Source organism: Berghia stephanieae, chromosome 5, assembly GCF_034508935.2.
Source record: "Berghia stephanieae isolate SIO BIC M18660-M18661 chromosome 5, UCSD_Bste_1.3, whole genome shotgun sequence".
Lineage (NCBI taxonomy): Eukaryota > Metazoa > Mollusca > Gastropoda > Nudibranchia > Aeolidiidae > Berghia > Berghia stephanieae.
In genome coordinates, this window is record NC_088364.1 from 72,837,684 (window position 1) to 72,860,110 (window position 22,427).

Below are 22,427 nucleotides of genomic sequence, written 5' to 3' on the forward strand. Positions count from 1 at the left end.
ATAAATGTATTGAACATCTTGCTCTCACAGAAAAGATAGAAGGTAAAAAGAGTAAAGGTAGACCAAGAAAAACATATTTGAATAGTTTGAACAGCTGGGTGACAAAAAAAGAGAAGAGTAATATTAGTTTTCTGAGGTTATCTGATCAAAGAGATGAATGGCGTACCATGGTCACCGATGTCTGGCACAGACTTGGTACTTGAAGAAGAAGAAGAACCTGTGGACAAATGTATGAACTTACTCTGCCATGAGGAGATGGAGAAGGAATCATTTTGAGTCTTCCATCCGATGCTGGGGTAGGCAAGTGGGAACTCTGTGGGGATGTGAATGTACCGGGACCTGAAAGGTGAAAAGTAAAATAAATACATAGCATAATCTAGGGAACATTTAAATCCTATTCTGTGAGACATTAAATCTTATATGATGAAATTATAATGATAGATAATATAATATGATATAATAATAATAAATAAAATAATAATAATAATATAATAATAATAATAATAATAATAATATAATAATATAATAATAATAATAATAATATAATAATAATAATAATAATAATAATTTAATAATAATAATAATAATAATAATAATAATAATAATATTAATAATAATAATAATAATAACAATAATAATAACAATAATAATAATCATATTAATAATAATAATAATAATAATAATAATAATAATAATAATAATAATAATAATAATAATAATAATAATAATAATAATAATCATAATAATAATAACAATAATAATAACAATAATAATAGTAATAATAACAATAAGTACATTTCTTCAGTATTTATTTTTACTAAGAGCTAGACAATTGCCATTTAGCATTTTGTCTTCTTTTTTTAAAAATGCCAGTGGCAGAATGATACAACTTTATTAATTAGGGTACAGGGGAAACCGAAAACACAATCATCAGTCTTATGTTATTTATCAGTGTTGATGGTTACAAAAAGTGAAAAAGTAGGAAAATGTTGAACGATTGCCTTTAAGCCCCATTTCTACTACACTAAACCCCACTTTTAGAGCATTTGAGATGATAGACTATCATTGATACTCTAGCTAACTTCTGGAGAGTGGGAAACTGCACCTGTGTGTTCCACCACACATCAACTCTTTCATTGCTAGCACATTGTTTCGAGAAAATGTAATTTTTAAAAGGAGGAAATTTCTCCTCTGGACTCCAAAATCGCAGATTTTCGCGGATCCGAGGAAAACCATCAGCACTTATTTATTGAAGCTTAGCTCTTCTTCACATCATTTTTTTCCCCTACCTGCCACATTTGGATTGATGACTTTAGACAGAGCAGTTCTTGGCGAATCGGTGGCCATTGTTCTGAAGAGGCAAAAAAAAGATGAAAAATTATAAAGTTAGTAATATCTTCTTTAAGATGAAATAAATAAATATATGCTTTACATAATATCGAGTAATATACGTGATAAAATGTAAATGGTGCAGCTCGAAGCTCAAAGAAATAATCAACAATGTGAAATTGAATATAAGCTTCAATTTAATTTACAAAAACAGATAAAATGGACGTTTAAGTACCACCTCCACCACTACTACTACTACTACGGTCATATTCACTTTCTATACTGCATCACAGTTACTCCCTGCCTCCCCTCTTTGAATTTGAATGGATTGAAGTTATTGTTATGCGCCTAGAGCTTTATTGTATAGAGGATCGGGCACAATATAAATAAATTTCATTATTATTATTATTATTAATATTCTTCTTCTTCTTCTTATTATTATTATTATTATTACTACGACGACGACGACTACTACTACTAAAAGTACTACTGTTGCTTCTGCTGATGCTCCTGCCACTGATGATTATACTAATACCTACATCCCTTATATTTTTTTATTTATTTCCAATTCCATTGTATTTATTTTCCAACAATAGTCCACACTTTATTTTATTTCACTTTCTATACTGCATTACACAGTTCCTCCGCGCCTCCCCTCTTTTCACTTAATTAATGACGCACATTTTATAAACTTCTATTGCTCTTTATTAATTTGTGCTTCCTCACAAAGTAGCATACTATTTCCTGCCCATTAATGTTTTTGTTATTCATCTTAACAACGCCACTACCACATTATCTCATTCATCTGTAGTTTCATTCATCCTGTTTTGTTGATAAAGGGGAAACCTGAAACGTCCATTTATCTGTTTTCGTATATTAAATTGAAGCTTACCTTTAATTTCACATTGCTATTTATATATGATAAACAAAGGTAAAAAAAAAAAAATACAATAAAAATAAATAAAATTGAGCTTTATATAGCGCAATATCCACTAAATGTGCTCAAAGCACTTTACAAGGGGTCCCTGGACAACAGCAACATTTATGTAGGACGGGACATGACACCTGTTAGGCGATATTATAATTTTTCGGACAAAGACAACGCTGTTAACGGCCAGGTACTCATTTTACACCTGAGTACAGTGAGAGAATGTGAGTAAAGAGCCTTTTCCAAGGACTCAACTATGCGCCGAGCGCGAGGCTTGAACCCAGGACCTTCCGATCCGAAAGCGAGTGTCATACCACTAGACCACATAGCCGCACAATAAAGAAAGGTTATCACATGAGGTCATTCGACTGCAATTAAGCAAATTTGAACAAAACTTATCAGTTTTTAAAATCCATTGTCATATCAGTAACGTGGCGGTGATCAATACTTTAGATCTAGATAATAATCCTTTTTTTTTTCCATCAATTATTTTCATTCACAATCACTAACCCTGAGCCGACCGCTCCATGTGTAAAAGGCATCTCTGACTGGCCTGATGCTAAGACAGATCTACGACTGACTAGAGGTGAATCCATGCTGAAATGAAGGGTGAAATAGCTGATTTAAAATCTTCTATCTTTCAAGATAAGTCACGTGTAAAAGGCATCTCTGACTGGCCTGATGCTAAGAAAAATCTACGACTGGAGTGGAATGGGCTGGATGAACTGGTCATCATGGCACCACCCCTAAACAATTTCAAGGCCTGACTGACATGGGCCCGCGCCCAATGAGGACGCCGCTGAAATACAACCAGACCATTGGTTTCTTCAGCGCCAACCATACAGATACAGATCTACGACTGACAAGAGGTGAATCCATGCTGAAATGAAGATTGAAATAGCTGATTTAATCTTCTATCTAAAAAATATCATTTGATTGACTTGAGAATGAAAACGTTCTCTTTCCTTTCAAGATAAGCCACGGCAACAAATACAGGAGAAACAATTTAACAACTAATCTAGCATTTAAAAAGAAAAAAAGGGAGGGTGATGTTGATGATGATGATGTTGATGACAACAATAAAGAGGATAACAAAAGCAAGAATGACAAAAGGGATGATGATGATGATGATGATGAAATTGATAATGATAATGAAGGTGATGATGGCTGAAGAAGAGGAGGGGAAATACGAGGAGGAGCCAGTGGAGAGTGAAAGAGAGTAGGGAGAATGATGATATGGATAGCAATTACTATTATTTTTTTAAAAAATAATTTTTTTTTTAAAAATGATTACAAAATGGCACAACATTCACCTCTCAATGTAGAAATCAAATAAAGAAGAAGTAAAAAAAGGTTGAATACTTACTGTAACGAAGAGAGGTCAACCCTGAGACTGGTGGGGTCAAATTCTCCTGTCCCTCCATCATTCATCATCATCATCCCCATCCCTCCACCCACTCCGACTCCCCCTGCAACTCCCCCGGCACGAGACTGATCCATCCCCGTCTTACTGCTCAAGGCGTCTGCTGACACCTCAGACTCTTCCTTCTTCATCATCTGTTGCTGACGTCTGCTCTTCGCCCTGGCCAGCCAGTCATCATCCTCATCCTCCTCATCATCTTTTTTACCAGCAGCGGAAGAAGAAAGTTTTGGTGATGCAGCCATCTTTGGTGAACCGGATGCTTCTTTCTTTCCTGCTTTTTTAGGAGGCAGTCTTGGAGACGGTGTCTGCAATGAGGTAGCTGGACTTTGAGGTAAGGCAGCGCTACGAGACGCTGATTTCCTAGGCTTGAAGAGTTCATCTTCATCCGAGTCAGAATCCCCAAGGCCTAACCATGCTCGAGGACTTGGAGTTTTTGTGGGAGCAGTTGGTGTGGTGACTGTTTTTTTGGGGCTGTCTGGTTTGACAGTGTGAGATGTTGATGATGCGGTAGCCGGCTCTGATTTTGCTGGGGGAGTTGGGGGTTTTGCTGCAGCACCAGTGGCAAGAGTGGAATTTGTTGCTGCTGCCACATTGGAGGATGGTGCGGGCTTTCCTGATGCCATTTCCAGCCAGCTCATATCAGATGCTGCTGATGGTCTCCCCTTATTTCCTGGCGATTTGGCACGAGGTGACTGGTGATCCAGGCCAAAGATGTCATCGTCATCTTGGAACCTGGAATAATGATAAAGATTGGATTGTTTTGTTTGTTTGTTTTTCAGGGTTTTACGGCGCTTGCAACACATTAAGGTCATATCAGCGCCAGTAAAAAGGTAGAAAATGGGATAGTAAAAAGTTATAGAATTACAATTAAAGCACCCAAGTAAAAGTAAGACGTAGGGGAACTGGGGACAAATAGGGATCAGATGTAGATTCCAAGAGCATACCACCAATGCACTTAGTTTGAAATCACCTACAAGTCTCATCCAGACACAAGCACAAAATCCAACAAAGAGGAACACACTCAAATGCTTACATCATACATTCAAAATAAAAATAATAATACATAACAGAGAGATGATTTACAAGGAAAAAAATATCATCTCCAAAAACAATAACTATGCATTTGACTGTTTCCCTCCCAGTCAAGGACGGACTCCGGCCAGGGTCGGGACAAAACCGAGCAATCCCACACCAAGACAAAGACAGAGAGCAAGTTGGAAAACAGATGTAAGGGGATAGAAGACACGGTAAGTACCTCCCTGCCCACTGTGGAGGTAGGGAACTCCACCCAGAAAGATTGGATTCATTCTGACCATTCCCCTAAAAGAACAACCTGATCAGTATCCATATTTTTCTAGTCATATGACGTATTGGGTAATATAAAATGTGAATAATCATTGGTGAGAATAAAAACAGCCTCTAAATCAAAATCTTAAGATATTTTTCTTCTTAAAATTGGAAAAACAGCATAGATACACATCAACAGTATTACATGGTTCGGATGTGTTGATCAGCTTAAATAAGATATAAATACAGATATATAGATGACGATGGAGAAAATTTAATGCAAAATAATACATTCTGAGCATATTGAAAAATACCAAAAATGCATGTTTATAATGTCTGTCGGATAAGATTCAAGGACAAAAAAAAAAAGAATAAATATTTCTGACTTCTGTTTTAACCTCTAAAATGAGAAAGCAAAATAGGTATTTTTGAAAAATCTCCATGTGTTTTATTCTTAACCAAAAAATGACATGTATTAATGTAAAAAACATCCTCTATTTTCAATCTCTAGAATCTTACCGGACAGAACGGCGTGAATTTGGCCTTGACCCTGAGGCCGCTGATGGTTGATAACTTCCAAATTGAAAATCTTCTTCCTCCTTCCCCTCGAGGCTTCCTGAAACGTATAAAACAATTATCAAAATAAACAATAACAAGAGATGTACGATTCAGGGCTGCCAATTTCAGTACAAAAAAAAAGTGTAAGATTGCTTGGCAAAAATAATGTGATTTGGAGAGAAAGTGTACGATTTGAAAATTGTGCGGCTATGTGGTCTAGTGGTATGACACTCGCTTTCGGGCTGGAAGGTCCTGGGTTGGAGCCTCGGTTGGTGCATAGTTGAGCCCTTGGAAAAGGCTCTTCACTCATTTTCTCTCACCGTACTCAGTGTAAAATGAGTACCTGGCCGTTAACAGTGTTGTCTTTGTCCGAAAAATTGTAATATCGCCTAACAGGCGTCATGTCCCGTCCTACATATCAAATGTTGCTGTTGTTAAAATAGAGTTGCAAATATTAAGGGGACATGCGGTAGCAATTTTCATCAATTTTGCACCAAATATCAGAATTGAGTTATTTGTATTTTTTAATAATTCAAACATCAACAATATTATGTTCTGTTTAAGTTTCTTTAGCTTTGCATTATTAAACAGAGTGTGGCTGCTGACAATACGCCCAACTCTCCTCCCTTTTTTTTGGTCTAGGGACCTGCAAGTGCACAATGAATGCCTGATCAGAGAGAGAGAGAGAGAGAGAGAGAGAGAGAGAGAGAGAGAGACAGAGGAGAGACGAGGAGGACGAGAGAGAGAGAGAGAGAGAGAGAGAGAGAGAGAGAGAACAGAGAGAAAGAGAGAGAGAAATAGAGAGAGAGAGAGAAGAGAGAGAGACAGAGGAGAGAGAGAGAGAAGAGAGAGAGAGAGACAGAGAGAGAGAGAGAAAGAGAGAGAGAGACAGAGAGAGAGACAGAGAGAGAGAGAGAGAGAGACAGAGAGAGAGAGAGAGAGAAATAGAGAGAGAGAGAGACAGAGAGAGAGACAGAGAGAGAGAGAGAGAGAGAGACAGAGAGAGAGAGAGAGAGAAATAGAGAGAGAGAGAGACAGAGAGAGACAGAGAGAGAGAGAGAGAGAGGACAGAGAGAGAGAGAGAGAGAGAGAAATAGAGAGAAGAGAGAGACAGAGAGAGAGACAGAGAGAGACAGAGAGAGAGAGAGACAGAGAGAGAGAGAGAGAGAGAGAGAAGAAGAGAAGGGGAGAGAGAGAGAGAGAGAGAAGAGAGAGACAGAGAGAGAGAGAAGAGAGAGAAGAGAGAGAAGAAGAGAGAGAGAGAGAGAGAGAGAGAGACAGAGAGAGAGAGAGAGAGAGAGAGAGAGAGAAGAGAGAGAGAGAGAGAAGATAGAGAGAGAGAGAGAGACAGAGAGAGAGACAGAGAGAGACAGAGAGAGAGAGAGAGAGAGACAGAGAGAGAGAAAGAGAGAGAATAGAGAGAGAGAGGAGAGAGAGCAGAGAGAGGAAGAGAGAGAAAGAGAAGGAGAGAGAGAGAAGAGAGAGAGACGAGAAGACAAAAAGGGGAGAGAGAGAGAGAGAGAGAGAGAGAGAGAGAGACAGAGAGAGAGAGGAAATGACCAAAATAAAAAAAATAAAAAGATTAAAGAAAACAATCCTTATAAATAAAGAAGCCAAAGTTGTACCTGCAGCAGAACTACTGTATTTGCTGTCCAGGACAAACTCCTTCTTGGGCTTGGGTTGATCCAACAAGGACGACGCTTTGTTAGGACCTCGACCTAGAAGACTGTCAAAGACTGACCGGGCTGGCTGGAGATCTTCTCCATCCGCTAAGAGTGAAAATAAAGATTAAGGTATATGATTATAATAATAATAATAATAATAGACCTTTTATTGTCCATATTTATGGCAATTTGTCATTTAGTTACACTTGTCATAACGTTATATGATAACTATAACATTGAACAGATATTTCACTCGTACTTATTTTCTCTCTCTCCCTCTCTTTCTTTTACGTGTATGATATATACAACATAAACATATTCATTTCATTTTAAATTCGTTACATACACATTGTATTGAACATTATATAAGATTTAATGTAAAATGTTAATTTTAACTCACTCAATCCTAACACCGACTATATCCGTAGTATACCCGGGATTACTTTTACCCCATGCCTATTTATTACATTTTTCCAAGACAAATTATAGGCGTAGTATCAAAGCTAATGTTCTAAACTGTTACATGTTAATAATCGTTGAATAAAACTATCTATTGCACATGCACATTTTTAATACATTTTTTACCAATTTTGAAAGTAGCAAAAATCTCTAGGACTGAGTGACTTAAGGAAACAAAAACAAAAGATGTGAACGTTCTCCATTTTTCCCATTGTCAACAATTTGGACAAAAGATGAATTTGACATAAGGTCTGATTACATGATTTAGGACAAATTTTAAAAAGAAAAATTTATGAGACAAATGAAAAAAAATATGAAAGAAGGCATAAAATTTTTTTTTCCGATGACTACTATGTTACTAGTGTGCATCTGTGTGAGTGTGTCTATACCAATATTGTATTTTTATAAATGTGTAACCAAATGACAAATTGCCACTTTTTTTAGGATAATACAGATATATTATTATTATTATTTTTAAAAATATATAGTTTTTCACACAGCAGCTGTCACTCATCGCTTATGTGTTGCATAATACATCATGATTTGATAAATATACTTATGCTTCTGACATAAACAATAAGGAGAATAATTTATATAACGTTTTTTTTTTTTTTTTTCAGAAATGGTTAGGAGTCCTGGTGATCACTAATGTAATGTAGTAGAAAAGTATATATATACCTTTTCTGTATTGAATCACTTCTTCTTCCTGCTATTATGGTTATCTACTTCCTGGCGCCAGAATGCCTACTTCCGGTTCTCACTTCTACTCTAGTTTTAATCATTCCAGTCCAGGAGCTCAATGGAAAAGCAGAAAACGGTATGGGCTGCCTGAAGCCGGTGATCGTAAAATACTAACGAAAGAGTGAAAATGGAGCAGCTTCGTATGGGAACAAAACAGACAATGGACGTTTCGGGTACAAACCCTTTGTCAGCACAATAATACACAAATAAACGTGGAAAACAAATAAATTTTTTTTGCATTATAGTTTATTTGTTTTCTCATTGAGTACAGACGACAAAAGTTTTTTTGCATTATATTTTATTTGTTTTCCACGTTTATTTGTGTATTGTTGTGCTGACAAAGGGTTTGTACCCGAAACGTCCATTGTCTGTTTTGTTCCCATACAAAGCCTCTCCATTTTCACTCTTTCATTAGTATTGAGCTAAATGGAGTAACATGTAAAACCAGTTCATTATAACTAACATCACAAGCATACCTGACTTTGGTTTATGTACAACTTCAGGCTTCTTGACAGGGGCTGCTGTATCAGCCTTGCCACCTTCCAGCCCCAGCCCATCCAACAAGTCACTGTCATCCTCACTGAACAATCCTCCTTGAGGCTTCCCACCTGCTGACAAGAGAGACAATAGGGAATGAGATTAGCGGAAGAGTAGCGTCCCTTGATTGGACGTCACCCATAGTCTGTGACGTCACCGACGGAAAAGTTATTAGAGAGAGAACGTCATGTTGGTTGTGCGCATGCGTCTCTCGTCCTCGCTTCCGGTGAAAGCGGCTTGAGACACTTGAAAACCAAGTTGACGTTACTCTTCCACTAATCTCATTCCCTATAAATGTGTTAAGTTGTTAATGTGCGACTATGTGGTCTAGTGGTATGACACTCGCTTTCGGATAGGAAGGTTCTGGGTTCGAGCCTCACGCCCGGCGCATAGTTGAGTCCTTGGAAAAGGCTCTTTACTCACATTCTCTCACCGTACTCAGATGTAAAATGAGTACCTGGCCGTTAACAGCGTTGTCTTTGTCCGAAAAATTGTAATATCGCCTAAAGGCGTCATGTCCAGTCCTACATGTTAAATGTTGCTGTTGACCAGGGACCCCTTGTAAAGCGCTTTGAGCACATTTAGTGGATATTGCGCTATATAAAGCTCAATTTTAATTTTTTTAAAAATAATTTTAAGTTCTAACCACAGATTTATACCACAAGATGTTTCCCAAGCACCATCACGCACCGTGCACAACTAAAGATCATACATTTATTTTTTTATGTCAAGATACTTGTGGTGCGAAAGTTGTGACCATCTAATAAATGGTGATTTTTCCTTTCTAATAGTAGCTGCGTTTTTGTGTGCACAATATATTATTATTATCCCAAAAGGCAGTGGTCAAAAGAGAAAATAATGCTCAATGTGCATTTTATATTTTATATCTATTGTTCCAATCAAGACGTGAAGGTTGAATACAATAATGAGAAATATCAACAACATCAACAACAACAATACCAACACCACCACCAACAGCAGCAACAACAACAAAAATGAAGAGATTACGATACTCTTCAATAGTCGTAACGTCACTTCCTTCCTAATGACGCATGGTAACTTAGTAACACTGGCTCTAAACTATCGGAACAATGGCGGACGCCTGTATGAAATATTTCTCTGGCGAGCATAAAGGGTATCCAGAGGAAAAAAACACATAAATTTGATCATGTCTGACTTTTACACATTCTGATCACAAGGCATATGAAAAGTTCTAGCCAGCATGAAAAATAAAGAGTTATGATTTTCTTTGTTTAGAACCAAGATGGCCGCCGTTGTCGGGTGCGTGACATCAGACTATTGAATCGTATTAACAAAATTATCTAAAACCTTGCACAACTTTAAAAGACTCCATACGTGACCCATTCCCTTAAAACGATGTTAATTTGGGACAGTTTTGGATGACACTGTATAAATAAAGAGAAAACGTGGTTTGCTAAAATGACATAACTACCAACGATTTTCATATTTTTCTTATTAGCACCAATTTTAGGTTTAAAAATTCGTAATTTTCACTATAATTGGAATTTTTGTATTATTCAACTTAACCTTTTATAGTACTAACTGCTTACCAGTTTTCTTGGTCTCGGTGGTATCCCCTAAACCACTGTCACCAAGGACGTTGGAACCGCTTCTTGTTGGTGGGCGGTCCATCAGGCCTCGTCTTCTTGGGGATTCTGGGAGATTTAAAACATGTATTCATAATTTTGTGAACTGTGTTTAAGAAAATCCTCCCTTATCATTTTATTATATTGATTTATAAACAAAGAATTGTGTATTTCTCTTTAATTAACAATAATATTGATAAGTCGATTTGTTCCTAATCATTGACATTCTTTGAATATTGAGAAGAAAATAAATAAAGCAACAGTAAGACAAATCACAGATAAAGATTTACGTTGAAGGGTTATCAATATACAAATTAACATTGATGATGAAATAAAGAAAAAAAATATTTTAAAAATTGCCAGGCTATCATCCTAAACGAGGAAGTAGCATTCATTTCATCCATTTTTATGTTTAAATAATCTTTCTACCTTTTTTTAGATTTCATTCTGATTTGGATTTAAAGGTTCAGGGAGAATAATTTGGATTATTCAAACATTCAGATGTGCGTGCCGAAATTCAACCTACCGACAACAACACTTTTTTCAGGCGCCTCCAGCTTGTCATTGACTGGGGCAGTGAGAGAAGCTTTCTTTGTAGCTGATTTGGGACGGTCACTCTCAGAAACGTCAAAGTCATCATCGGTCAATACGCCGGCTAATGGGTCATCAGGGTCAAAGTCTGAATGAAATCAAAATAGAAATAATTAGATACAGAGTTCTACTCTATCCAAAGCGTAGTAATCAACTGTTACTGTCAGTTGGTAACAACAAGAGATGAAGCGAGTAGGAAAGTGCCAGAAGACAATAAACTTGAGCTTTTATATAGTGCAATAGCCACTAAACGTGCTCAAAGCGCTTTACAAGGGGTCCCTGGCCAACAGCAACACATAACATGTAGGATGAGACATGACGCCTGTCAAGCGATATTACAAATTTTTGGGACAGAGACAACGCTGTTAACGGCCAGGTACTCATTCTACACCTGAGTACGGTGAGAGAATGTGAGTAAAGAGCCGTCTCTGACTATGCGCCGAGCGAGGCTTGAACCCAGGACCTTCCGATCCGAGAGCGAGTGTCATACCACAAGACCGCATAGCCGCACAAAATAGAGAATAAAAAGTTTTCGCGGCGGTGATGGTGTTTGTACCCGCGACCTTATTGGTACGACAACTCCGTCTGGCCGGTGAGAGCGTGACGTTACCGTATGAGCTATCCGCTATAGAAATTGTATTATACTCTGATCTCGCTCCATATGCCAAATGGTTCTGAAGGACAACGGTACTTTGTCAATCACATTTCATTTTGGACTTTGCCATAGAAAATACTCTGCCCATAATACAAAAAAATTTAACTGCGCTTTATATTATCTCTGATAAAATTCAACCAACTCCATTTATTATTATTATTATTATAATAAAATAATAATAATAATAATAATAATAATAATAATAATAATAATAATAATAATAATAATAATAATAATAATAATAATAATAATAATAATAATAATATCAAAAGTTTAAAAAAAAAAATTACTCCCTCTTAATAAAAAATTATCAAAATTAAATGGAAATTACCACATACTACTAGCACATGGGCACCTATATACCCTTTCTCACTCTCAACTTTGCATTAATTTTCATAAAGGAAATGATAATATCATTTAAAAAAATTAAATAAAGATTTTAGGAACTTTGATAAAAATACAAAACCCGTTATACTCATCATCATTATCAATAATAGATAAGAGAATATTCCTTCAGTCCCTTACCACCAAAATCGTACTTGCTCTTGACTTTTGGGGCAGTTTCTGGTCTTTGTGCTGCGGTCTGCCCAGGCTTCAAGGATTCACTTGCCTTGCTCAAGTCTGTACCAGATACATATTAAACAATACTGGAATACGAATGTGACTAACCTGGGCAATAAAAACTTAAAAAAAAAACACCCCTCTAATTTTGTTGAATAAATTTTATATAATACTAGAACGTATTCGTAGACAGAAACCTCTGACATATAAAATCAAATCTGCAATTTTTATTTTTAAAAAAACATAATTTGAATAATAACTCTAGATCAGCTAAAGATCAACGATTTCCTTCTTATCAATATCAAAAAAATAAAAAAATGAAATTAATGCGCTAATCCATATAGCCAATTTCCACAATATACTTATAACCAACTTCATAAAGCTTCATTTATTCCTCTTCCATGCTAAACATATCTGTTTCATAAAATACAAATTGCCTGCTGGAAGCCCTTTCTCACATGGCACAATTTTTTTGTTATTTCACCATTAAAGATTATAACCAGGTACCAAATCCCACAAAACGTAATGCAAGTAAAGTGTCTTTCTCAATGACATAATGCCAATCATCTTACCAATCTGCTGTTTACTGACTTTACGTGACGCTGTTTTATATTGTTACATAATGAGACACACAATGAAATAACTCAACCATCAAATCAATAAGAAACTCTTAAATCCTGAACTCCAATTTGGATACAGATCCAATGGCAATAAAAAAATAGAATACTAACAAGTTTCAGGGAAAATGCAAATATTGCCAAAAATAAAATATATTAGAAAAAAACAAAACAAAAACAAAAAACACAAAACAGGAAAAACTATCAAAAACAAAAAAAAAAAAGAAAAAACAAAACAAAACAGAAAGGAACCATGCAAATGAAAAAAAATAAAATATTTTTAAACACCATAAACACAATAACATAAAAAATCGAACAAATAAATATATATATATATATATGTAAATTCGAATTTCTTTAGTGAAAATGACTAAGAGATCAGAACCTACCAGACAGTTTCCCAGGGGCAGACCCTGGTTTCTGGTCTATGGCATGTGTCACAGGGGAAGGGGTGGAGGCAGCGGCAGGGGACGGAGGCTTGACGGGCTTGCGTTTGAGGCTGCCACCTCTGGCACTGCCCGGTGGGGTGGTGGTCGAGTCACCACGGGACGGGGATCGAGATGGAGACTGAAATTCAATAAGATAAAAAAGCTGGTGAGTTGAATCTAAAATGCTATATTACTAAAAAAAAAGAAGTATTTTAAAATATTTGTAAAAATCTGGCAGAAAGGCACAGGGCGAACCAAGGAAGTCCTGGACAGGAAATGTGGAGGCAACAACTGGCAAAAAGATAATCGACTGCTAGGTAATGGCCCTTGAGCGTGAAGAATGGAGTTCCATGACATTAAACTTCTGTAGGGAGATGGAACTCTGGTAAGGTAAGGTAAAAAATCCATGTCCCCTACAAATCGACCTATGAGTACATATTTACAGGTCTGACAACGGAACGCAATTATGTGCTTGATACAAAGTTGTAATGGAGTATATTCTGCGTTGGTTTCAGTAAATCCATTACGACAATGCGCACAAACAATTTAGGGTATCAGACCTGCAAATAAGTACATGTTGGACCCCACCCACAATTTCTTGTTATCCAACCAAGTGTGGTAAAACGAGAGAATAAGAGAAGCAAAATTATTATTTTCCTAAATTGAAATAATACAAAACAAACATTGATTCAGCCTGTATAAGAAAAAGACAGACCTTGTGGAAAGATATTAAAACTTTATATAAATATACTTGAAATTTTTTTTTTTTAATGGATAAGGGAAAAAAACCATAAATAAACAAACTACACATGGTGAAAATCTAAAAAGCTAAGAAGTTTAGGAAGAATTAATTTGTCTACGATATAATCTAAAGCATTTTACAAAAATGATAGAAATGATGAAAACAAAGAATGAGCCTGAATCAATTCAATCCTATCATAAATAATATATGGACAATTAATAAATAGAGGTGCCTAAATGAATCAATAAAATGGAGATAAAGATAAAGGGAGTAAATCTGACTCATGAATGAACAACACAGAACAAACGACGTTTCGGCCCTTGGCCTTTATCAAGTAAACACAGAATACATGTATTCTGTGTTTACTTGATAAAGGCCAAGGGCCGAAACGTCATTTGTTTTGTGTTGTTCATTCATGGAACAAACGACGTTTCGGCCCTAGGCCTTTATCAAGTAAACACAGAATACATGTATTCTGTGTTTACTTGATAAAGGCCTAGGGTCGAAACATCGTTTGTTTTGTGTTGTTCATTCATGAATCAGATTTCCTCCCTTTATCTTTATCTCCATATGGACAATTAATCTGGTGCTGATAGTCTATGAAAAAGCACCACGTACATGGCCTCTCTTTGGAGATTTCTGGTTTCCATTCTTCGACCGCGGAGTTGTGGCCCTGGGTGTTGTTGGCTTCCCAGAGGAGGAACGGCCAGGGCTGTTTTTACGTTTCAGATTCCCTCCAAAGAGATCCGCATCCATATCATCGAGACCCTGAGATAAATAAATAAATACAAAGGATTTAACAAAAAGTTTCTTATTCTTCATAATTGACTGTTGATGCTATGCATTTATGTAAAATACTCACAACATCCACCAGGAGGATATAATAAAATAAAATTCCCTTTATTCATCCCCAAGGGGAAATTAGTCTTTAGGGTTTATTCCAAGGAAAGACTGGAATAACCCAGGCGTCAGCCGCAGAGCAGCGCCGCAAAGTGAACTAGGGCTAGGCGACTTGCTCAAGGTCACACAACGCAGCTGCAGGTGATTGAACTCGTTACCTTTTGGGTACGAAACCAAGACCGTACTGCTGAGCCACGCTTCCCCCTAAACTGAACTGATACCAACACACAAAACTGTGTGTAACCTTGGGTGTTTATTATAGTCTGATTGATATAACTTAGAGAAGTAATCACCAACACGGCTGTCTAAAAACAATAACAAAGAGCCAAGTGACGTCAATTTCATTCCTTCTATACTCAACAACGCATCAGGCCAGAGCTCTGTCATTGTTCCTTTTGCAGAGCAAAACAGAAATTGTAGAACAATAAAGACAATTACATAAAATGAATAAGTCAAAATTATGTGAATGATTTCATATTCAATGACTTAAAAATATCATTATTTTCCATTCCATTCTTAATTTGGATTTGCATTGTTTTAAGGAACCAAACAAAGTTTACAACACTTGTACATAATAGTAAGATGTTTTGTGTTTTGTTCAACATTATCATTTCAGGCAAATTCCATACACATCATTCAATAAAAAAAAACATAATAAAACACGATTTTAGCATGGTTATTACTATTACTATGTACTGTGTTGATACTTTTTGCTGATATGATAGTATGTGAAACTTGTCGCATATGGTAATACGTAAAATAAACGCCATGAGGAAAAAAAAAAAATAGAACAAAGGTTCGGTAAAAAAATGGACGGGTGTAAAATGAGCACCTGGCTGTTAACAGCGTTGTCTTTGTCCCCCCAAAAAATTTGTAACATCGCCTAACAGGTGTCATGCCCCGTTCTAAATGTTACGTGTTGCTGTTGGTCAGGGACCCCTTGTAAAGCGCTTTGAGCATGTTTAGTGGATTTTGCGCTATATAAAAGCTCAAGTTTAAAAAAAAAATTTTTTTAGTATTTGAAACTTGTCACTTCTGATAATATTTAAAATCAACGCCATTAAGAAAAAAAAAAATAGACTAAAGGTTCGGTAAAAAAGGGACGGGTAGACAGCAAATTAGTTTGAGATGAGATTTTTTTTTAATTTTTAATTTTTAATCTTTTTAACCTCAGGAATGGGAGACACCCAATATTTGTCGTTGCTTTGCCAATTTAGAATTATCTCCATCTTTTAAATACGACAATAAACAGGTAAAGGTATATTGACCTTAAAATAAAAAATTGAATTATATAAATAAATCAGTAAATAAATAGATAAATAAATAAATAAACATATGTTTTAAATTTTTTTTTTTTTTTTTTTTGAGATGAGATTTAACAGGGCAGCATAAAATAGTTTGGAGAGTTTTGGGAGGAATTGGAAAGCATTGAAGCAAACAGGCTAGGATTGACAACTTTTGTGTTGCTGGTCTTTCCCTTCCCCTAGCTAATTTTTCATGGAACACAATGACCTTTATTTAACTACTAACCCCAAGATTGACGGCCATCTTTCCCACGTCGGCCTCTGACACATCCGAGGCTCCATCGCTGTCTGCCAGGTTGGCCAGAGAACTGTAGAACTGGTCATCCCTTACTCTGGAGACAAAATTAGATAAAATAAAGGATTGTAATATAGTGGAAAAGAGTTCATGGTGGAAAATGTATATATATCCTTTGTGAAGAAGAGAAACACAAGTTGTCCCAATGGCGATTAATATTGTAAGAAAGCTAGAAAGGTGAGTTCCAATCCTGGTCCTGTGGGTATCCTGATCAAGGCAGCCAATTTTCTCAGCCCGCATTTTTGTCAAACTATTCTCACTATTTTTAAAGACGATAGTTTTTTTCTCATAAACAAATCCATTCAGAAAAACTTGTAATTTATCTTAAATTGATTTTTTTTTTTTTGGGGGGAGGGGGGAAAGATTTCACTTATAGGTTATGGGAGGGGGGGGGGGGGGGGGAAAGATTTCACTTATAGGTTATGGTAGGGGGGGGGGGGGGGGGGAAAGATTTCACTTATAGGTTATGGGAGGGGGGGGGGGGGGGAAAGATTTCACTTATAGGTTAGGTTAACGGCTGCAAGTAGAGTATGAAAGAAAAAAGTAAAGTTTTAACAAGAACTCACCCTGCTTGAGGTCCCCTCTTGTTTCCTGGTCTTTGCCTCTGTGGACTTTGCTGTTAGGATATAAAATTATTTTATTACTTTTTTCAACTCCAAAATCTTGAATGTTGAATCACTAGATATAATAGGTAAAATAAAAGGCTTAAAAAATATATAATTCTGTAATAAATTAAGATAATTGTTTATGAGCTTCTATGAGTATATGAGTGTGATTGTGTGTGTGTAATTAATGAGAGACAGACAGTGATTTCTCATTTGTTCATAATTTACTATTAACTCAAAATTACCAGGCCAAAAATAAAAAATCTTTAAAAGGAGCAGAGAATAAACTTAACAATTTATATTTTTAATGTACCTGAACAGTTCAGAATTAAGGTGTGCTGTTAATGACATGGCTTTCCTTGTATTTAATTTATTTGTATACCTTTTTTTTTGCCAAGATACAATCAATTTCCTCCAACTAACTGAATTTATATTTTTACAAGCCCAATCTCCCTTCTTTAAGACGTTAGAAATGATACCAATTTTACCATCTTCTAAGGAGTCCATGTGAAGCCAATTCTCTTTAAGTCTACATTGAATTTCAATCCCACTCCTTGTTTATCATTGTTAGATCCCAACTAAATCGTTGATATTGTCAACGGGTTCAAAGGAAAATGTGTATACTATCAAAACTGCACAACTGATTGATGTTGTGAAATTAGAGAACAATGGAGATTGGTTGTGTGGGGCTTGTGCAAGTGTTCTGTATACGGGTGTTTTTTAATCAACCAAACATCGATTCATACAAATGCATTTTGACATCCCATATATTGTTTCCTATCATAATGGATAAGTAGACCTGGTTCATGTCAACAGTTTCTCTCTATCCACAGAAGTTGATTTTAAATAGACTAAACTGAAAGAATGACATCAATCTTGGTGATGAAAACAGAATGAATGAATGAATGAACGAATGGCAAGTTAGAATGAGCATTTTTAATGATGATGATTATGATTAATTGTAAGTCTGAAAATAAAAATTCTTGAACAGTCCACTCCAGATAATCACAACACCAAGGAATCAGCGAAAATGTTGTGATTATCTGATGAAAATTCAACTTACATTTCTGGTTGGCTTTTTCTTGGTGGGAGAATCTATGGGAATGATAATTTAACGACAATTAATGAATTGAATAAATAGCAAAAACACATAAAGTAAATATTTACAGTTTACCCTTGGTGACATGACACAATTCATTACAATAATAACATTTTTTAAAAAATAGAGCTGAAATATTGTTATAAAGTGTAACAAGATTGTGAAAAAAAAAAGTTTAAGGATTTTAATCTAAAGTAGCAAATTTTCCCATTTCTTGTGTCTTGAAATGTTCAAAAATAGAAAATGACAAACTGTGGCTAATTGTTTGTGAAATCTTTATTCAATTTCCAGTTTATGAAGACATTAAAAACAATTTTTTAAAAATATAAGCAATGATGGGTAAAAGTAACCACAGCCAGATAAATCATGAGTCATTATTAAAGTCACAACAGATGACACACTTTCTAATATAAGATTTCATTCAACAATCTTTAGACCAAACAAAGAAAGAATAGTCTGTTATTTAAAAAAAAAATTCTTAACAGTTATAGACTAACTATTTAGAATGATTTGTTAGATAATTTCAATAGAAAAGTTTATACTGTATCGATTTTAGAAGTGAATGGCGATTTGTGCATAACATTGGGGTTGGGTGAGTAAAGGTCATATAATATAATCTTCGTTATAGAATCCTCATGATTGGCTCAAAATTACTTCTTTATTTAAAATAAAGAAATAATAAATAAAAAGGGCTGGAACAGCGATAGAACTAACCGCACCCCCCCCCCCCCAAAAAAAAAAATCAATACTATTACATTCACATCAGTTCTGTACAGACTTAAATGCAGGGGTTGGGAGACGGTGGTAAACACCAAACTGAAGAAATTTTCTATACACGTTTCCTGTGGTCAATGAGGATAATGAGGTATGCTATTTTGCTGAAAAGACAGCTAAAATTGAATTTACTGTACAAACGAATACATACATACATACACATATATACATAAAAATGTTTTCCTATATTTCAACTCCTGCGGCAATTTTTCTTTAAGGCCACAATGTAGAACGGCAAAATAAGCAAAGCAGGTTTTTGTTTTTTTTGCTGCAGATGGACACGAAAATTCTCAAGTCTTTCTTTCTATACAAACTTATTACAATAGAAGCAATTGAATAACACTGACTGTACTCACCATCCATCAACAAATCACCCAACAAGTCATCCAACTCATCATTGTCTTTTTCTGAAATTGGAAAACGTAATATTGTACTAACTGAATTCAAAACGCACGGTTCAGACAATGAAAAACACCTTAAGATTTCCAAATTTTCCTTTTGCAGTAAGATCACTTAAAGATCTAAAAACTTTAATAATCAAAGACCACACATTTTCAAAAGCTAAATACTGATTTGAAAAGATACAAATTTATATTGTAAACAAGCCTACTTACTTGTACTTGTAACTTTCTTTCCTGCACCCTGAAAAAAAAGAGTAAGAAAAATTTATCGGTCAGCAGATTTAGGGAAGTTTTAATAATAATAATAAATAATAATAATAATAATAATAATAATAATAATAATAATAATAATAATATAATATAATAATAATAATAATAATAATAATAATAATAATAATTTGAGTTCGGAAACTGTGTATGGGCACCTTATCTTGAAAAGGATAAGAAGCTTATAGAGAGTGTGCTTAGGTGAGCAACAAAGGTCGTTAGTGGACTCAAAGACTTGAGTTATGAACAGTGCCTGAAAAGAGTAGGACTGCCAAGTATGGTCTATCGGCGTTTGAGAGGTGATATGATTGAGACCTATAAGTTCACACATTGCTTGTACGTGACTCGGGATAGGCTGTTCACAGTAGACAAAAAATCAATCACCAGGGGCCACTCATATAAACTTCTGAAACCCAGAGTTAAAACCACCCTTCGACAGAACTTCTTTACACAGAGAGTAATTGAACGTTGGAACCCATTGCCAGCAAATGTCTTTGAAGCACCGAGTGTCAATGCTTTCAAGAATAGATTAGATGCTGTGAAGGAAAGTTATGTGCTTAGTGTAGAAGTGCCTCCCACCCAAAATAGCTATATGATCAAAAGATCAGTAGAGAAAGTGTAGTGTAGGCTAGCCCCTGATCACAAGATCAGGTAGGGAAATGCATTAGATCAGTTGTGAACAAGACATTCAGTGACTGGAAAGACTCCGCGACAGGCCAGTGGCGTGGCCTAATCAAGCGACGTCGATACCTTCTATTCTATTCTAATAATAATAATAATAATAATAATAATAATAATAATAATAATAATAATAATAATAATAATAATAATAATAATAACAAAAAAGCATGTCCTGAAGATACAAATACAAGGATGAGTATGTGAGTGTCTAGTGTTTGAAAGATTTCAAATCTCAAAATAAAGGCAAATAATGAAGTTTTAATTTTATTTTATCGAACTGACATTTAATCTGTATTGTTCCGTTCAGAAGAAAGTGAAATTTCTACAAATTATCTAATCAATTCAAAATAGAACAATTGAACGGACCTCCACTTCCATCAAAATAAATATGAATATGCGGTAGATGCAGAAGACCGAGACCGAAGGTGAAGGTTGCAGATCAAAATCAAAGTAGAAAAGCACAGAAATGACGGTGAATTGCCGGATTTCTGGTAATTATCACTGCAAAAGATTAACTCTCACTCTATTGAACTATATTAAAACTGTATCATGTCCATATCCTCCCTGCCCTGTCCCCGATCAAAAGTTCATTCATTCATTCATCATGTCTTTTTCACTTTCTATTTCTTTCTCCCCATCTATTCTCGTATTCATACTTCGCTCTCGAAAGCACGCATCCTCTTAGGTTAATCTTAATCATTGATTACGAGAAAATGTTATAAATACAATCTTCTAACCGGTTCCATTTCTCAATATAAATGGCATTCGTAAACGCTACAAAGCTGTATAATCAGGCAGATCCTTCAAATTCATGTCCAGAGCTGCAGTGATCGCAAGGCCGCCATCTTTTGTAAACATCTCGCTGGTGATATCATTCGGAACGAGATCTCACGACAGGAAGAAAATAAACGTCGCCAAGCAACTTCTGATGCCTTTCTTCTCGAAGTGGTGTTCGTTTTACTGTTTTGTGAAGGGTTGAGAGAAAAATAACAAAATGACAGGTGGAGGAGAAGATGCCCCAGTGTCAATGGAGACACCACATATATATGTTGAAAGGACCCTGGCAATTATAAAGCCTGATGCTCTTCAGAAAGCAGAGGAGATCGAAGACATCATCTTGAGATCTGGCTTTGCCATTTTACAAGTAAGAAGATTAGAATTAGATAGACCCGTCTAGATAAGAACAAGTGAATGGCTACGGGCTAAGAAATATAATAACAGTGAATTTCTGCTTTGGTATTGTTTTGAAACTATTCAATATAAAAACCTTTGACAAACAGTATGTAACATCAAGATTTGTCTCTGCTATTCGCCTTACTTTATCTCTGTTTACTGACATTATGTTTCTTTCAAACTCGCATTACTACAACGATATTCGAGTCACTCTACACGAAAAGATATCATGATATTCACAACTATGCCATTATTCAGCAAAACGTAGTACAAATACCGTAAAAATGATTTACAAAGTACATATCAATGAACCTTTAGAGTCCAAGTTTGTCTTCAATCAATGATTTTAGAAAAGTTTCAAAAAGGTAATGCATTATTACCCACGTAACGTTTGGAAACGTGACGCGTGGGTTGATGTTTACAAGCCTTATCCAAATTATGTAAAGAGTAGATAAATTGAATTATGATTGCTTATCAGTTAATGAAAGGCAGTACAGAAATGTAGACATTAGATGAAAACTGTCCCAGTTTCTTGCTGACTTATGTATTTTCATTATGTAAGTGGAAAGTTCAGTTCTTTGTTCAAGTTCAAAGAGTTTTATGTCAATGATGACTTCAAATACCTGATGTGACCAAGGTGATCTAAATACTCAATACACGTCGGTTTAAACCCTTATCAACCGCCGTTACAGTGAGGGAACTATCACAATCATTAAAGATGTTTGTTGTACGTAGATGATCAATCCAATTCAATTCAAACGTCTATTTTAGGCAATTGCCAATATAACTCATACATGAATA

General features: G+C 35.5%; 2 protein-coding genes across 2 annotated transcripts in view; one reads left to right on the plus strand and one right to left on the minus strand.

The window, feature by feature from the left end:
- The window catches only part of LOC144973555 (uncharacterized), a 49,884-nt gene extending 28,567 nt beyond the window's left edge, over positions 1-21,317 (minus strand). The window contains exons 1-18 of the mRNA XM_078916120.1: positions 21,191-21,317; positions 19,719-19,746; positions 19,461-19,511; positions 18,295-18,326; positions 17,193-17,242; positions 16,558-16,663; positions 14,746-14,895; positions 13,347-13,524; positions 12,305-12,400; positions 11,060-11,212; positions 10,498-10,602; positions 8,866-9,000; positions 7,151-7,294; positions 5,487-5,583; positions 3,624-4,412; positions 2,768-2,854; positions 1,290-1,351; positions 242-339 (exon numbers count right to left, since the gene is read on the minus strand). Coding sequence (XP_078772246.1) covers positions 242-339; positions 1,290-1,351; positions 2,768-2,854; positions 3,624-4,412; positions 5,487-5,583; positions 7,151-7,294; positions 8,866-9,000; positions 10,498-10,602; positions 11,060-11,212; positions 12,305-12,400; positions 13,347-13,524; positions 14,746-14,895; positions 16,558-16,663; positions 17,193-17,242; positions 18,295-18,326; positions 19,461-19,511; positions 19,719-19,746; positions 21,191-21,199 — 2,370 coding nt within the window. The 5' untranslated portion in view covers positions 21,200-21,317. The remainder of the gene's footprint in view (positions 1-241; positions 340-1,289; positions 1,352-2,767; positions 2,855-3,623; positions 4,413-5,486; positions 5,584-7,150; positions 7,295-8,865; positions 9,001-10,497; positions 10,603-11,059; positions 11,213-12,304; positions 12,401-13,346; positions 13,525-14,745; positions 14,896-16,557; positions 16,664-17,192; positions 17,243-18,294; positions 18,327-19,460; positions 19,512-19,718; positions 19,747-21,190) is intronic.
- Positions 21,318-21,350: 33 nt separating this feature from the next.
- Positions 21,351-22,427, plus strand: part of LOC144973556 (nucleoside diphosphate kinase homolog 5-like) — a 5,626-nt gene continuing 4,549 nt past the window's right edge. The window contains exon 1 of the mRNA XM_078916122.1: positions 21,351-21,597. Coding sequence (XP_078772248.1) covers positions 21,448-21,597 — 150 coding nt within the window. The 5' untranslated portion in view covers positions 21,351-21,447. The remainder of the gene's footprint in view (positions 21,598-22,427) is intronic.